This window comes from Delphinapterus leucas, chromosome 9 (assembly GCF_059928025.1).
Source record: "Delphinapterus leucas isolate spDelLeu-1000000601 "Yukka" chromosome 9, BTC_Dleu_Yukka2, whole genome shotgun sequence".
Lineage (NCBI taxonomy): Eukaryota > Metazoa > Chordata > Mammalia > Artiodactyla > Monodontidae > Delphinapterus > Delphinapterus leucas.
In genome coordinates, this window is record NC_143137.1 from 90621077 (window position 1) to 90638511 (window position 17435).

General features: G+C 42.0%; 1 protein-coding gene across 1 annotated transcript in view; it reads right to left on the reverse strand.

The window, feature by feature from the left end:
* Window positions 1–17435, reverse strand: part of NRCAM (neuronal cell adhesion molecule) — a 262211-nt gene that overhangs the window by 24710 nt on the left and 220066 nt on the right. The window contains exons 23-24 of the mRNA XM_089917830.1: window positions 10786–10908; window positions 9342–9518 (exon numbers count right to left, since the gene is read on the reverse strand). Of these exons, the coding sequence (XP_089773956.1) occupies window positions 9342–9518; window positions 10786–10908 (300 nt within the window). The remainder of the gene's footprint in view (window positions 1–9341; window positions 9519–10785; window positions 10909–17435) is intronic.

The following is a 17435-nucleotide window of genomic DNA, read 5'->3' on the forward strand; positions in this document are numbered from 1 at the left end:
ATTCTAGCTAGATCTGCAAGGTGGGGAGTACACTGGGGCCATGAAGGGTGCTGGAAAGATAACCCAAGTGCTGAACAGAGTGGTCATTTTTGAGACAACCTGTTCCCCTTGGGATGTGGGCCTCTGTGGCCCTGAACAGGGGGTGTAGTGAGAGCCTCTCCTCAGTGTCGAAAGGCTGAGCTCTCTGCGTTCTAGCTGGGTGACAGGGTAGGCCCTCTACCTCTCATTACTGGTCGTTGACGTGAGGTGTGAGTGGGTAACAACACTGTCTCCTTCAAAGGATTGTTGTAAGGACCAAATGAGAAAAGCCAAGAAAACCATTCACCTAGTACAGATTAGCTCTGAATAAATGCTAGGGCTGTTATTATTAGCATTCTAGCTGTAAATATGGGCAGAATATCTACTTGAGTTTTTAGTATTTTGAAATTAAAATCTCTCGATACTAACAAACACCTCATCACACTAGCTGTGAATGGATATTCCTCTTTTAAGTTTAAAACAGTATTTTCCTAGAACTCTGTACGCAAGTGGATATGAAAATCAAAAAAAAAAGGAAAAAAATTTTTTTCCTTGAGCATCATGATTTTAGCACATGAATATTTTTATAAGGTATTTTAATATTACCTTTATTTAATAAGTTATTGACTATTACCTTTGGTTTCTTTCTGTTTTAAAAAACCACTCATGTTTGTATCTTTCCTAAATTAGAAGAAATGATATTAAAAATCATAATGCTTGGGTAAGGAAAGACACAAAAAAATACATTTTTGCCTAAAGGCTCTACAGGAAATTCAACATGCCCCCAAGAATGCATGAAGTGACTGAAGATAACACGGTTTTATGAATCACAAAATGGACTCACACCACACAACCCTTCTTAAAATTGAAGCAAGTGTGGATTGTTTTCCATCTTATGAGTAAATAGGAATATTCTTGCATCTTACAAAAACATTTTTCTTTATTTTAGAAACTTTTTTCTTTATTTTAGAGACTGTAATGTCCTTGTGTGCTGTGATAATGTTCACACAAGTAAAATATATACAGGCAGTCAAATACGGTACGATAATGAAATACATGCATTGAACAATTTCTTGCTCTATACCAGTTTAACGTTCTTTGCATCAGTTGTCTAACCCAAACTGCAGGGTTCTGCTGGATTACAGTCCATTCTGGCATAAAAAATTGTGACTTTATCAATGAGTTCTTTCAGCTCTAAAGCGTTTCAAAAATTCCGTCCTAACTCCGAGGGAAAGTTTAGATATGTAAATGATGTGAAAAATTGAATCACCCAAATCATGTAGGTTAAGAATCGTATTTCCCTCTGCTTTTGTAATGGTTTTGGCAATCGTGTGATTAGAAGATGACGTGCTCAATTCTGGAATTCATTTGATATAAAGAGCCAAAGACAATTAAGAACCCAACTCCCCACCCAACTGGGCCGCACAGTTGACATCCCTACCCAAAACACAGCTCCACCAGCACTCCCGCCTCCAGCTGGAGCGGTGGGTGGCTTCACCTCTGACTGGGAGCCAGAACGGGCGTGGTGTGTGCCTCACCTGGGCCTGTCTCAAACATACCCTCTGAACCCACAAAGCCAGAGTCCCCGTCAGCACCAACTTGAATTTGGTATGCTGTTCCTGGCATTAGACCCTATAACCCAAAGAAGCTCCGAGAACCATTTACAGTTTCTTTCCTCCATTCTTCTTTGCCTATGGAAATTTTGCAAAAACAGCACATTTGAATATTTTAAGGGAACAGAAGTGACTTAATGCTTCCAGAAAGGAAAATACACTTTAAAAGCTAAAGACAAAATCTAGGGTGCTTCAGTTTATCATTTGCGATGATTATAAGTTGAGTCATGTCAAATAAATCAGTGAAAATGAAGGACTACATGAAAACGTCCTCAAAGAAAAATCGACTGGATATCAGATTGCATTTTAATTGCATATATTCCCATTGGGTTAAATGTTTTTGATACAAAGGAAGCTTCTTGATCTCAACCTTGCCTTGTGAACTTACTGAGTTTCTCTAATGATATTTCTAAAAAGAACTGTTATACATTAAATAGCTGGATCGAACTATGGAAAGGATTGTTCTTTAAGGTTCACAAGATGAATCTTTCAGTAAACTTAAATACCTTAAAATTTATCCAAGTTATAGATTCAAACTTTCCCAAGTATTGGTTTTTCTAAACCCATAGTTTTTGTTATTTTTAATATTTATTTGCATGATAAAGGCCTAAACAGAAAGTTGGACTATATTCAACATTTTGTCACAAACATTCACTGGCCACCCAGCTCATTACGTGCAGAGCACACTTCATTAAGGAGGGGGCACTGGGTTCTCATAAACTGCTGAAAACTAAAGCTGCGCCATCTCCTAGTAGATGTGGTGAGGATGTAGTAGAGCACCTGACTTGGGAATCCATTAAACACTGGAATATAATTATTCATTATTACTCTTGTTTACGAGTCGTGGGTAAAGAACAGTTTTAGGTACCACAACCTGAAAATAACATATGCAATGGAACTTACTATGTCCCTTGTATTTAATAACATGAACCAAAGAGATTTCTAGTTACGTATAAAATATATAGGTTGATGGTTCGCTCTGATTTTTTCAGATACATCTGATCCATTTATTTAGGTCAAGTTATTTTCCAAGATGATCCACAGTACATCCTGAAAATGTTCTCAATCTCCTCAAATGCAGCCCCCAAATTAAAAACCGGGTAACAAAGTCATTTCTTACTGCCAGCTACACCATATTCAACAGAAACGTTCACATGCTCTGGTCCCTCATATTCCCAACTGATATTGGCTGAGGTCTCAGCAGTGGCAGTAGTAAGTCTGCTGATCCTGGGGTTTACTCCTTGAAATAAATATACAATAGAAAAATAAAACAGACAGACAGACAATCAAACTGCAAAACCGTACACACACAACATGTAAAATAAGTACTCTGAAACTGTCCCAGTGAAATGAAATTAGAACTGACTGTTGAAATTCAGGGTTCCCTCTTACTTCACTTTCAGTACAGAAAGGGTTTTCATTTCTTAAACCACAGCATTAGGAAATAAATTAGTAGTCAGAAATAATGAGTTCTGCTGAATTAAAATGTATGAGTTCTGTGATGTGGGTCCTGAACAGTGTAAACTGTCGTCCATGAGAGACAGTCACAGGGAACATCAGAGTCTCCATTTGCTGACGTACAGCGCGAAGGGAGCTGCCAAACAATGCCGGGGGCAGAGGGCACAGAACATGGGAGACTGCAAGGTAAAACCCCATACTAGTGGCTGCTTTTCCACGCTATTTATCATCTCAGTGCAGGTCTTTAAGGAATTTGTGTTGGGTGAGAAAAAGATGCTCCTTAGAATACCAGCTTCTGACTTATTTTGAGTCACACATTTCTTTAAGAATCTGCCTCTAGGGAGCTCAGGGACCCCATGTGAGGAGCACCTACTCTGGAGAAGGTGGATAGTTAGGGCACACTGGAAGAGAAGCTGCAAAAAAAAAAAAAATGGGGCTTCCCTGGTGGCTCAGTGGTTGAAAGTCCGCCTGCCGATGCAGGGGACATGGGTTCGTGCCCCGGTCCGGGAGGATCCCACATGCTGCGGAGCGGCTGGGCCCGTGGGCCATGGCCACTGAGCCTGCGCGTCCGGAGCCTGTGCTCCGCAACGGGAGAGGCCACAACAGTGAGAGGCCCGCGTACCGCAAACAAACAAACAAAAAATGCCCAATACTCTTCATCAGAAGTGAAGAACCAAGAAATAAAAGGAAGAAGAACTATTTCACTTGACACACCCCAAAGAGCAAGACGATCTTACCTGCTGAGTTCGTTACATATCATGTTCTGAAAAATCATAGTGCAATGCAATCTAAACGGCTGCCTGAAACACCAAATTATGGAGCCTGCGCGATGCTACATGCTTTTCACCTAGTTAAGATGACATCTACAGTCATTAAAAGATGTCATTTGGCTACCTAAGCCTGACAATTCCATCAGCCTTTCCTCAATAGCCTGAAGTAAAAATGACATATTTACAGCTATGTTAACTTGGATAGCTAAGCAATGATAAGATCAATTATTATCCCTGGGAAAACATCCTAGGATAGTAAACCAGAAAGCATGAATGGGCTACTCAGACTCTAAAATTCCCAAGTATGTTATATAATTTAGAAGCTAAAGCCCTCTACTGCAACAAATTCGATGAAATAGCCTTTCTTGGAATCAAAAAGAGAAGTATATTAAAGAAATTCAATAATGCATTTGACCTCTGTGATCTAAGGCACCATCACATATATACTGTGTGCCCCTCTGTACTAAGGGTGGGAAACAGCAGAAAACAAAACTGATTATGGAATTTTATATAGTCTTTCTGTGGACCTAATTGACTTCAGTTGTCTGAGGTTCTCCTCTTAAAGGAATAATGATAGGAATATGATCAATCAACAGAGACATATTTACAACAGTACTAATGAACATGTGTGTAAAACATTAGTGGCAAAGAACCCAGGCAAAACATTACTTTTCTTTAAACATTTTTGGAATCATGAAACTGAGGAATTTAGTCTTGGGGTAATTATGGAAGATGTTCAAGGCAGAACCATACCTTCCAACAGAAGAGCAATCAGCTTATTTTTAAAGACACCCAGAGAAGACAGTGCAATTTCCTAAGGTTATGTGGTTTGGCCCCTTTTATCATGGAGAATTTTAACCCTCCTTGCTTTTAATACCCACTCGTGCACTTACTGAACTCATTGAGCACCTGTGACATGCCAGGCAATGTTTCCTTGGATGTGCTAGTGTCATTTCTCCTCTAGGCTTTCTTAAATCTGTATCTAATCTCTCTTCCTACTCTAAGTCTTTCTTTGTACAGCCCACCAGCGTGGTTACCTACGTTTTAGCTTCCAAAACTACATCTCTGATCCTGTCACTTCCCTGTTTCAAATGTGGATGGCTTACCTCTGCCCGCAGGTGGATCGCTGGGTATAACCCAAACATCCTGTGGATTTTTAAACCCCATGCCTTGGCTTATTCCCTCTCCTAAGAATTTATACACCCCACCCCCCTGACTCATCTGCCAAAATTCTATCCGTCCTTCAAGTTCTATATTACTTTCTTTGGGAAGCTTTTCCTGATCCTGTTTGGCAAAATAAATGGCTCACTCCTCTAAGCTCAGGTAACATTTTGTTCAAATTCCATCTCTTTTCACTCTTTTATGTGTTGTCTTATCTGCCAGACTGTAAGCACATCAAAGGCAGAGTCTGCCTTACTGTGCCAACACACAGTGCCTTAAAAAGGCTGATGGTTTTTATGGGCCAGATAGACACGAACTGTTGATTGACTGAACCTTCTATATAGTTGGAGATTTTTGTTTTGTTTGTTTGTTTGGTTTGGTTTGGTTCACACCAAATAAAGTTGTGAACTTTAAACTTGAGTTTTACTCACTGGCCTCGTTTCTTGACCTAAGTGGTAGCTGTGCAGTGGACTCTGGTATAATGATACAGTGAAAGTCTGACCACAGAGAGGATTCGTCACCAGCGCCTCAGTGCCCTCCTCTGCTCTGTCCTGTTCGACCACAGTCGGCTGCTAATTAAGTCAAGAGCCAGGTTCAGTTCCTGACTTTCCAGTTAGTTTCTCCCTATTCCTGTGCCCCAACTAGTCACCTCACAAAAGGGTCCTGATGACTGGTCCCAAGGTGAGAAAGCAGATAATAATCCACAGATAAAGCAGTGTCCATCCATCAGCAATACTGGGACCATGAGTCAAATCCATTATCTGCGTGGTTTCAGTTCATTTCTATAGATGGCTTCACAGGTCTATTTCCTAGAACCCCAGACCCTGAAGTTATTTAAAGGGACAAAGAAATTGAACAAAAGGAGCAAAACATCTACTGTTTCTTACTCCGATATTGAGAGTTTTGACCAAACAAAGACACAGACCAAAGGAAGTGACTCCTGAAGATTTCGAGTACCTATTTCCACGCTCAAACTGAGGATAACGGTAAGGAAAAGGGTTAGCCTGGCATAAAACAGCTAACTGGACTCTCCCGGCTTCTACTTCATGGTTTAGATAATCATTTTGTAATTGTATACAAAATGTACACAATGTAATTGTATATTTGGAAGCTTGGGTTTCATTCACCTCTCTTAAAATCTGTAAGAAAATTTAAAAATGTAAACTCCAAGCCATCTCTTTTCCTCTCTTCAGAAGTGAATGAAAATCCCTAGAGGCTGATGCTTCTATGGCCAAGGATATCACACCTCTTTTCTCTCAATGGTTCATCTCTTACTTACTCTCTTTCATGTTGCTTCAAATTAAAATATAAAAGATTAAAAAAATATATATAAAAGGTATATTAAAAATACTAAAATTGGGAAGAATTGTGGAGAACTTTTATCTTTCTTGTCTCCCAGAGAGTCCCTAAACTCTACACGAAGAAGGAAAACAGAGAAGAGGACAGAATTCATTCCTAGATTGAAAAAAGAAATATTTTTAAGGAAGGGAAACCCAGGGAAACAAATTATTCTCAAGCAGTTTAAAGTCTCATCATGGTAAAATATTATCATTTTATGTAAGTAATGTTTACTTACTGATGCACTATGAAATGAAACAATATAGAAAAGAAGGTTAGATTTAACTTTTAAAAAAAAAGATTGAAACACCATTTCTCTTTTTATCTGAGTCCCACCAGATTTCAACACTGGGGGCTTTAAGAACCTTCGGAGACTCTCTTTTTGCTTGTCTCTATAATCAGAAGTAATTCACAATTCAATTTAGTAACATCAAACAGTAAAACCTCAACTATATTAACTGACATTTCTTTTAGTTAGTCTGAATTCGTTAAAATCAGCGGGTGATGTTTTTTCCCAGGGGCATGCACGTCCTCTTCCAATATGACAAGTCAACGGAAAACACAAACCGCCCTGCTGCAGCTCAAGTAATCGGCTACTGCCTCTAGGCTGAGCCCCAGTGACATGGCCACTGCGCAGGGAAAGAGGCCACGCTTTCTCTGGAACGCTCCCATGAAAGGGTCTAAGGGGAGCCTAGCAGTAAATTATTGTAAAACCACCACGGATTTTAATGGATATCTAATCATCCCCAGAAAGAAGCACACTTATAAAAGAGAGGTTCCATCCTTCCACGATCTTGCGAACATTTTGGATGTTTACAATTTTGTTCTTTCAAGGGTAAAAACACGTATAAAACATTATTAAGATGATTGAAAATGGTTACAGTTCTTATTCAGTCATTCCCAAATCTACCTGATCTACATTTTAAAATTTACCAAGACTCCGAATATAAGATTTGTACGAAAAGAGAAGATATGACCAGGCCTAAGCTCCCAAGATTTGAACAACTTAGGGCAAAGCACTTATTTCTTTTGGTCGACTTTTTCTTCATTCCAATTTGTACTTGTTTAGTCTGTCAAAGCCCAAGAAAATCCCTGGCCAGGGGTGCTCTATATGGGAACAGTGCCATGTGAGGCAGGGCGGCCTCCACTGCTCCCTAAAAAGCTGACAAATCTACCAATAGCCAAGAGTCAAAGACTGGGGGATTTCTGGGTGGAAGAAATACTACACTTCATTCCGGCACCATTCTCCCAACCAATCTTCCTCATCCAGAGAGCTGTGAGCAATAAAGGAGAACAAGAGTAATTCACTGTGACTGTCGGCTCTTCCCCAGGAGGAGACTTAAGCAGTCTGGCGAAGACAGAAATGGAATAACAGCTGAGCAGAGCAAGCGGGCTGCCTGAACACTTGGTCAGAGGGGAGCCCACTGGGGAGGCTTTCAGTCCCAGGGCAGCTGGAGTGCGGCTAAGCTGAAATTCCAGGTGGACAGTGTAGTGTGATGCCAGCAACGTGTGCACTGTGTCTAGGAGGAGTACAGGTAAATCAGATTAGAACAGGAAGCTCGGTGGGTCTGATTTCTGACTGGCTGTTTTTATCACAGGACTAACATTTCTGAACCCTTCATAGACGGCATGGCCATCATGAGGGTCTGTGGCAAAGGTACAGTTTGGGTCCTGTCTGGTCTAGCCACGGTCATAGCATTAAAAGCCAAGATTAGGATTTGGACCTGGGATAAGTCTTGAGAAAAGGTGAATTCAATGGGTGGCTTTCTCCTTGTAAAAAGGACTAGATATGAATTTTAAAGTCAAGATCTTGCAGGATCTCATCTTCCTTTTGGTGCTTCAAAGCTTATTTTAAATATTTTCTCTTTTAACCCATGCTGCACTTCCCCACGGTTAACATGGCAAATTTCACACATGTAGAAAGTCATGCAGTTGAATGATTTTACCTTTGCCTGCACCTACATCAGGTGGGAGAATACCAGCTTTCATGAAGGGAAACAGAAATAGGACACTATATAGTTAGCATGTAAAGCTACATAAAAACACTTCTTAAAAGCTAAAGCATGCAAGAAGAATGGGGTGTACCACATCAGGTACAGGGGACAAAGGTACGTTTTTGTTCCCAAACTTACCAGTAATCAAATCCCCACATTACTTAAAGTGCTTTATTCATACTTGCCTATTATGTAAGAAGGCTTAGGAGATTTCAAACCAATTTTGGGGTAAAAATGTCAATTTCTTATGCTATGGAAGATAATCAAATAAATGATCCTTAAGCAATTCTACAATTTAGAGACATGCAAAATCTTTTACAATGCTTTTGATCATTTTCTTCAAATCTCAAGTTTTTCAAAATCATTTTTAAAAGTATTAAAGGAAGTGTTCATTCTTTATCTAAACACTTTAATGGGGCTCTTTTGCTTTCTGTACCAGATGGCATAGCAAACTATGAAGTCCCATGCTCAAACACAAAGTAAATGCTTTATTTGATAACAGTTTTGACTTCCTTGCTAGAAAACCTAAATCAGTATGTAGACTAGCAAATTATTTTCTGGTGAATCAAGATCAGAACCACAGTTACATATATTTATTTGTGTATAGGTATGCATGTCTGTGTGTGCGTGTGTGTATTACACATATGTGTGTGTGTATATATGTAAAGTTGTAGATAGGAAAAAACATTGCCGTGAACTTTGAATTTAAGTGTGGCAAAATACTGTAATTTCCCACTCTCACCTCAATATTTTAATATAAGTTGAAAAATTTCATAGGGACTTAAAAAACAAACACCAAATCATTATTCCAGTATGAATTAAATAGCTGTTTACATATATGTATCAGAATGAGAGGTTACATATAAGTGTTTGTATTAATTGGGTAACATGGATACTTCCATGGTAAGAAGGAAAGAAAAAGCATAAACATAAAGATTTTTGTCTCACGATACGTCTAGTTATATGGATTTTATACATACCCATCTTACCTTCATCCACAGTTGTTATTGCTTCCTCTGTTATTTGATTTCCTGATCCTGCTGCTGTTTGTGCATAGAAATAAAACTTATACCGAGTGCTGAAATTTAAATTTTTTAAAGTCCAGCGGGTCTTGTTGGCAGGAATTTTCAAATCCACCAGAGGGCCTAATTCATGGGTGCTGTTAACTGTCAATAAGAATATAAACAAAATAAAGTAATAAAATAAATGAACAAACCAAACGAAAACAAACACACTGATACAGAGAACAGAACAATGGTCACCAGAAGGGAAGGGGAATGGGGGGAGGTTGAAATGGGTAAAGGGGTCAACTGGATGGAAACTAAACATTTAGTGGTAGGCACGCTGTAGTGTATATGGAAGTCAAAATACAGTGTTGTACACATGAAACTTTCATAATTTTATAAACCAATGTTACCTCCATTAAAAAAAAAGAACAAAGTGCATTCGCCATTCATTGCTGTAGGAATACTATCGTAAATAAATGTGTCAACCAAAAATGTTAAACCTGGACTACACTGACTTTTGTAATCCTACTCACTCATTGTCCGACATAATTGATAACCTTACATAGTCCTATAATTGGGGGATTGGGATTGACATACACACACTACTACATATAAAATAGATAACTAATAAGGGCCTACTGTATAGCACAGGGAACATTATTCAATACTCTGTAATGGCCTACATGGGAAAAGAATCTAAAAAGAGAGTGGATATATGTATATGTATAACTGATTCACTTTTCTATACACCTGAAACTAACACAGCATTATAAATCAACTATACTCCAATAAAACTTTTTTAAAAAGATAATCTCAAGGTCCACACTGCGATTCTAATACAAATACATATATTAATATATGTATGTATATATGTAAATATATATATATACATAGATATTTAATTTTGTTTTTGCATATGTTTTAAATATTAAAAAATCAACTATGGGATAAACCATAAAAAAAATCCTATAATATGGTGTAACAAGAGGAAATACATTTTCCATGGGCTTCTAAGCTGGGAGAATTTTCTGGTTGAACCGCAATAGCATTTCTCATGTCTTTGTTTTTGCAGGTGGAGTCATGGGTTGTTAAATAACCCTAAATCTCATCTTCAGAGGCCTTGTGCCAAAGAAACCCCTCTTCTTACCATTTGCTGGTTATACAATACATGACGCCTACATACATAATGACAGCACGCACCTAAACCCCGTGCTCAAGGTCTGTATTATTCTACACGTTATTTAATTTTCAAAAGCACATGTCACTTTTCTTTAAAAAGTATGATTTGAAGTTCCTTCTAGAATGACTCTTGAAGGTATATGTATATATTCTACAGCTGTAAAGAAATACCCCGTTTGTATTTTAAGATAACAGTCTTTTTCCTTCGTAAACCATATTTCCCTGTTTCCTTCTCCCCATAACTTACTTGGCTGATATTTTAAGGTGTACTCTGTCAAAACGCCATTCGGGTGGCTTGGTGGCTCCCATTCCAAAGTGAGAGAATCTAGCGTTGGATTAACAATCTTCAAAGAGGATGGAGCGCTGGGGACTTCAAATAAGACATACAGTCAACACAAAGGTTTCTGAATGTTTCAAACTGTATTAAAGTGACATATTTCACCAGGTCCACACAACTCATCAAGATTTTTCCTTTTGGCTGCACCAGACGGCATGCGGGATCTTAGATCCCTGACCCGGGTTCGAACCCGTGCCCCCTGCAGAAGTGTGGAGCCCTAACCACTGGACTGCCAGGGAATTCCCCAAGATTTTTGTCCTCTGTAACTCATTTTTGTTCCTGATTCAGCTGAAAATACGTTAATAGAAACCTGTTGCGCTTTTCCTCACCATTTCCATTTAGATTCATTAAAACCATCCTCTCCAAATACATAAGGGCTTTGCCTTTATATGGACCCAAACCAATGGTTTTAAAAGAGATGGTACTTGTTTGTTTCGTGAATGGGGTCTTAATAAAAGCGAACTAGTGACTGAGTGGAACTATTCTAACCAGACCGTTGAGTAGAAGCAGCTATGTTCTTTCTGGGCTATTAAAGACTGTTTTCTCCAACAAATCAGGTGTCTCCAAACAGTCAGAACACCCTGCCTGCCGGGCTCTGGGCCTGAGCCAGCCCCCGCCCCAAGCGCAGAGGAGCTCTTATCCGGAGAGCTGAGAGACGCCCAGCAGCTCGTGGTGATGGACAACAGCCCGGGTGCTGGCACACCCCTGGCTCTGGGGAAGGTGTGCAGGGTGTCATGTCGTCCATGGCAGAGGCTGGCAAATTACCAGCGGAAACATGCCTGGTCTTTTGTTCACTTCCTCAGAGCATGATGGATGATGGTAGCCCTCCCTCACAATCGTGACCTTCTCTACCCAACTTACCATGTTCCCTAAACCCTCCTGTCCCTCTAGCCAGAAACCAGGCAGTCGAGCTGAATTTCCCCCTCTGTCTCATTTCCACCATCTCCTGGGACACTAAATCCTGCCACACCCACCCTGCTAACCTCAACTGTATCCATTCCCTCCTCGCCTCTCTGCCACTGCCCCCCTTCAGACCCTCGGTGGTCTTTGCCTAGAACAGTCCTGGCCCATGGTTCTAAGCTTCTGCAAATCACCCCTTTGAGAATCTGATGACAGCCACAAACTCTCCCCAGAAAAATATACGCACCTTGTATATAATATTAGGGGGTTGATGGAGCTCCTTAAACCCATTCATTGACACCTGAAGAGACTACCATCCTCAGGTTAAGAGCTTCTGGCTTGAGGGTTAATATCCATAGCACTTAAGACCATCCATCATTCTGGTCCTCCCTAACTGACCTTCCTCCCTTTTCTCACCGTTCTCGGCTGCCTGACTTACCGTTCCCTGAAGGAGCCATGCTGTTTCTTACCTTTGTGTCTTTGGACAGACTACTCTTCTCTTGTCTGTTCTTTAATCCCCTGGTTCTCTTTTCTATGGCACCTTCCCCTGAGCCATCTAAAGGGCCAGTGTAGGGTCTCACTAGCGAAAGCCTCTAGTGGAAGGAGCCCTAAGCCTCCAAGGAGCAACGAGGCTGAGGACAAGCCATTGTAATGAGAGGGGAGGTGGACACAGATGATTCTCAGAGGCTGTTGGGTAGCTGCCAACACCATGAGCCCTTCAACCAGGAGGAAGGACAGGGTTTGTCTGTGACCTGCTTTTAACCACACCTGGGTATATATCCGGAAAAAACAAAAACACTAATTCAAAAAGATACATGCGCCCCAACGTTCACAGCAGCATTATTTACAATAGCCCAAGCATGGAAGCAACCTCAGTGTTCATCAATAGATGAATGGATAAAGAAGATGTGGTACATATCTGCAATGGAATACTACTCAGTCACAAAAAAGACTGTACACCTGTAACTTACATAATATTGTATAGCAACTATACTTTAATAAAAAAAGAATTGTCCTCTAAAATAAAATTGTAACCAAAATGTTTATTTAAAAGAAAAAGACCAGGGCTTCCCTGGTGGCGCAGTGGTTGAGAGTCCGCCTGCCAATGCAGGGGACACGGGTTCGTGCCCCGGTCCAGGAAGATCCCACATGCCGCGGAGCGGCTGGGCCCGTGAGCCATGGCCGCTGGGCCTGTGCGTCCGGAGCCTGTGCTCCGCAATGGGAGAGGCCGCAGCAGTGAAAGGCCCGCGTACCGCAAAAAAAAAAAAAAAAAAAAAAAAAAAAAGACCTAAGCAATCCACAGAAGCTATCTGGATCATTTTCAATACTGGCTTGAGGCAAAATTCAAGATAAGCAAAGGCCATGCTGGTGCCTTTCTTACTACATGGCCCTCTCCTCATCCACTAGGCTCCCAGGTGGCCGTGTCCTGACCCCTCCAGCCCCCGCTCCTGCATCAGCTGTGTTTGGTTCTCCCTTCCTCCTCCCCTTGCATGGCCCACACTTGCAATGACTCTTCCCTTCCCTTCCCAACACATTCTGTCAAGACGGCCAACCTTCTAACTCAGTTCCATGCTAGCATGAACTGTAAAGGTGCACGGAGAAAGAAGTAAACTACAACCTAGAGGATTCTTTTCCTTTCTAGATATTTTTCTTAGGTGATCGCATCTAGTTCTCACGCTTTCTGGCTGAGGTAACTGAGGTTTAGAGAAATTGTATAACTTGCTTCAGGTCAGAAAGTTTATGACCCAAGTCAGCATCAAATTAGCAAAGTTCTACAACCTAAGTGTCCATCGACAGATGAATGGATAAAAAAGCTGTGGTATATACACACACACACACACACACACACACACACACACAATGGAATACTACTCAGCCATAAAAAAGAATGGAATTTTGCCATTTGTAGCAACATGGATAGACTTGGAGAGTATTATGCTAAGTAAAATAAGCCAGACAGCAAAAGATAAATACTGTATGATAGCGCTTATATGTGGAATCTAAAAAATACAATAAAGTAGTGAATACAACATAAAAGAAGCAGATTCACAAATGCAGAGAATGAACTAGTGGTTACCAGTGGGAGGGAGTGGGAGGTACAGACTATTGGGGGTAAGACAGGCGCAAGGGGGAACCGGGAAGATGGCGGAAGAGGAAGACACGGAGATCACCTTCCCCCCACAGATACACCAGAAATACACCTACACATGGAACAACTCCTTCTGAACACCTACTGAATGCTGGCAGAAGACCTCAGACCTCCCAAAAGGCAAGAAACCCCCCACGTACCTGGGTAGGGCAAAAGAAAAAAGAATAAACAGAGACAAAAGAATAGGGACGGGACCTGCACCAGTGGGAAGGAGCCGTGAAGGAGGAAAGGTTTCCACACAGCAGGAAGCCCCTTCGCGGGCGGAGACTGCGGGTGGCGGAGGGGGGAGCTTCGGCGCCGCGGAGGAGAGCGCAGCAACATGGGTGTGGAGGTCAAAGCGGAGAGATTCCCGCACAGAGGATGGGTGCCGACCGGCACTCACCAGCCCGAGAGGCTTGTCTGCTTGGGCGGGTGGGGCTGGGAGCTGAGGCTCGGGCTTCGGTCGGAGCGCAGGGAGAGGACTGGGGTTGGCGGCGGGAACACAGCCTGCCGGGGATTAGTGCGCCGCGGCTAGCCGGGAGGGAGTCCGGGGAAAAGTCTGGCCCTGCCGAAGAGGCAAGAGACTTTTTCTTCCCTCTTTGTTTCCTGGTGCACGAGCAGTGGGGATTAAGAGCGCTGCTTAAAGGAGCTCCAGAGACGGGCGCGAGCCGCGGCTAAAAGCGCGGATCCCAGAGACGAGCATGAGACACTAAGGCTGCTGCTGCCACCACCAAGAAGCCTGTGTGCGAGCACAGGTCACTCTCCACACCTGCCCTCCCGGGAGCCTGTGCAGCCCGCCACTGCCAGGGTCCCGGGATCCAGGGACAACTTCCCCGGGAGAACACACGGCGCGCCTCAGGCTGGTGCAACATCACGCCGGCCTCTGCCGCCGCAGGCTCGCCCTGCACTCCGTGCCCTTCCCGCCCCCCACCTGAGTGAGCCAGAGCCCCCGAATCGGCAGATCCTTTAACCCCGTCCTGAGTGAAGAACAGACGCCCTCCGGCGACCTACACGCAGAGGCGGGGCCAAATGCAAAGCTGAACCCCGGGAGCTGTGTGAACAAAAAGAGAAATGGAAATCTCTCCCAGCAGCCTCAGAAGCAGGGGATTAAAGCTCCACAATCAACTTGATGTACTTGCATCTGTGGAATACATGAATAGACAACAAATCATCCCAAATTGAGGAGGTGGACTTTGAGAGCAAGATTTATGATTTTTTCCCCTTTTCCTCTTTTTGTGTGTATGTGTATGCTTCTTTGTGAGATTTTGTCTGTATAGCTTTGCTTTCACCATTTGTCCTAGGGTTCTATCCATCCGTTTCTTTTTTCCTTAAAAAATGTTTTTTCTTAATAATAATAAAAATTATTATTTTTTGCGGTACGCGCGCTTCTCACTGTTGTGGTCTCTCCCGTTGCGGAGCACAGGCTCTGGACGCGCAGGCTCAGCGGCCATGACTCACGGGCCCAGTCACTCCGCGGCATGTGGGATCTTCCTGGACTGGAGCGCGAACCTGTGTCCCCTGCATCGGCAGGCAGACTCTCAACCACTGCGCCACCAGGGAAGCCCTATTTTTTATTTTAATAACTTTATTTTATCCCCTCTCCTCTTTCTTTTCTTTCTTCCTTCCTTCCTTCCCTCCTTCCTTCCTTCCTTCCTTCCTTCCTCCCTTTCTCTCTCTCTCTCTCTTTCTTTCTTTCTACATTTTCTCCCTTTTATTCTGAGCCGTGTGGATGAAAGGCTCTTGGTGCTGCAGCCAGGAGTCAGTGCTGTGCCTCTGAGGTGGGAGAGCCAACTTCAGGACACTGGTCCACAAGAGACCTCCCAGCTCCACATAATATCAAACAGCGAAAATCTCCCAGAGATCTCCATCTCAACACCAACACCCAGCTTCACTCAACAACCAGCAAGCTACAGTGCTGGACACCCTATGCCAAACAACTAGCAAGACAGGAACACAACCCCACCCATTAGCAGAAAGGCTGCCTAAAATCATAATAAGTCCACAGACACCCCAAAACACACCGCCAGACATGGACCTGCCCACCAGAAAGACAAGATCCAGTCTCATCCACCAGAACACAGGCACTAGTCCCCTCCACCAGGAAGCCTACACAACCCACTGAACCAACTTTAGCCACTGGGGACAGACACCAAAAACAACGGGAACTATGAACCTGCAGCCTGCAAAAAGGAGACCCCAAACACAGTAAGATAAGCAAAATGAGAAGACAGAGAAACACACAGCAGATGAAGGAGCAAGATAAAAAACCCCAGACCTAACAACTGAAGAGGAAATAGGCAGTCTACCTGAAAAAGAATTCAGAATAATGATAGTAAAGATGATCCAAAATCTTGGAAACAGAATAGAGAAAATGCAAGAAACATTTAACAAGGAACTAGAAGAACTAAAGATGAAACAAGCAACGATGAACAACACAATAAATGAAATTAAAAATACTCTAGATGGGATCAATAGCAGAATAACTGAGGCAGAAGAACAGATAAATGACCTGGAAGATAAAATAGTGGAAATAACTTCTGCAGAGAAGAATAAAGAAAAAAGAATGAAAAGAACTGAGGACAGTCTTAGAGACCCCTGGGACAACATTAAACGCACCAACATTCGAATTAGAGGGGTTCCAGAAGAAGAAGAGGAAAAGAAAGGGACTGAGAAAATATTTGAAGAGACTATAGTTGAAAACTTCCCTAATATGGGAAAGGAAATAGCCATTCAAGTCCAGGAAGCACAGAGAGTCCCATACAGGATAAATCCAAGGAGAAACATGCCAAGACACATATTAATCAAACTGTCAAAAATTAAATACAAAGAAAACATATTAAAAGCAGCAAGGGAAAAACAACAAATAACACACAAGGGAATCCCCATAAGGTTAACAGCTGATCTTTCAGCAGAAACTCTGCAAGCCAGAAGGGACTGGCAGGACATATTTAAAGTGATGAAGGAGAAATACCTACAACCAAGATTACTCTACCCAGCACGGTTATCAATCAGATTTGATGGAGAAATTAAAACCTTTACAGACAAGCAAAAGCTGAGAGAGTTCAGCACCACCAAACCAGCTTTACAACAAATGCTAAAGGACCTTCTCTAGGCAAGAAACACAAGAGAAGGAAAAGACCTACAATAACAAACCCAAAACAATTAAGAAAATGGGAATAGGAACATACATATCGATAATTACCTTAAATGTAAATGGATTAAATGCCCCCACCAAAAGACACAGACTCGCTGAATGGATACAAAAACAAGACCCATCTATATGCTGCCTACAAGAGACCCACTTCAGACCTAGAGACACATACAGACTGAAAGTGAGGGGGTGGAAAAAGATATTCCATGCAAATGGAAACCAAAAGAAAGCTGGAGTAGCAATTGTCATATCAGACAAAATAGACTTTAAAATAAAGACTATTACAAGAGACAAAGAAGGAAACTACATAATGATCAAGGGATCGATCCAAGAAGAAGATAAAACAATTGTAAATATTTACGCACCCAACACAGGAGCACC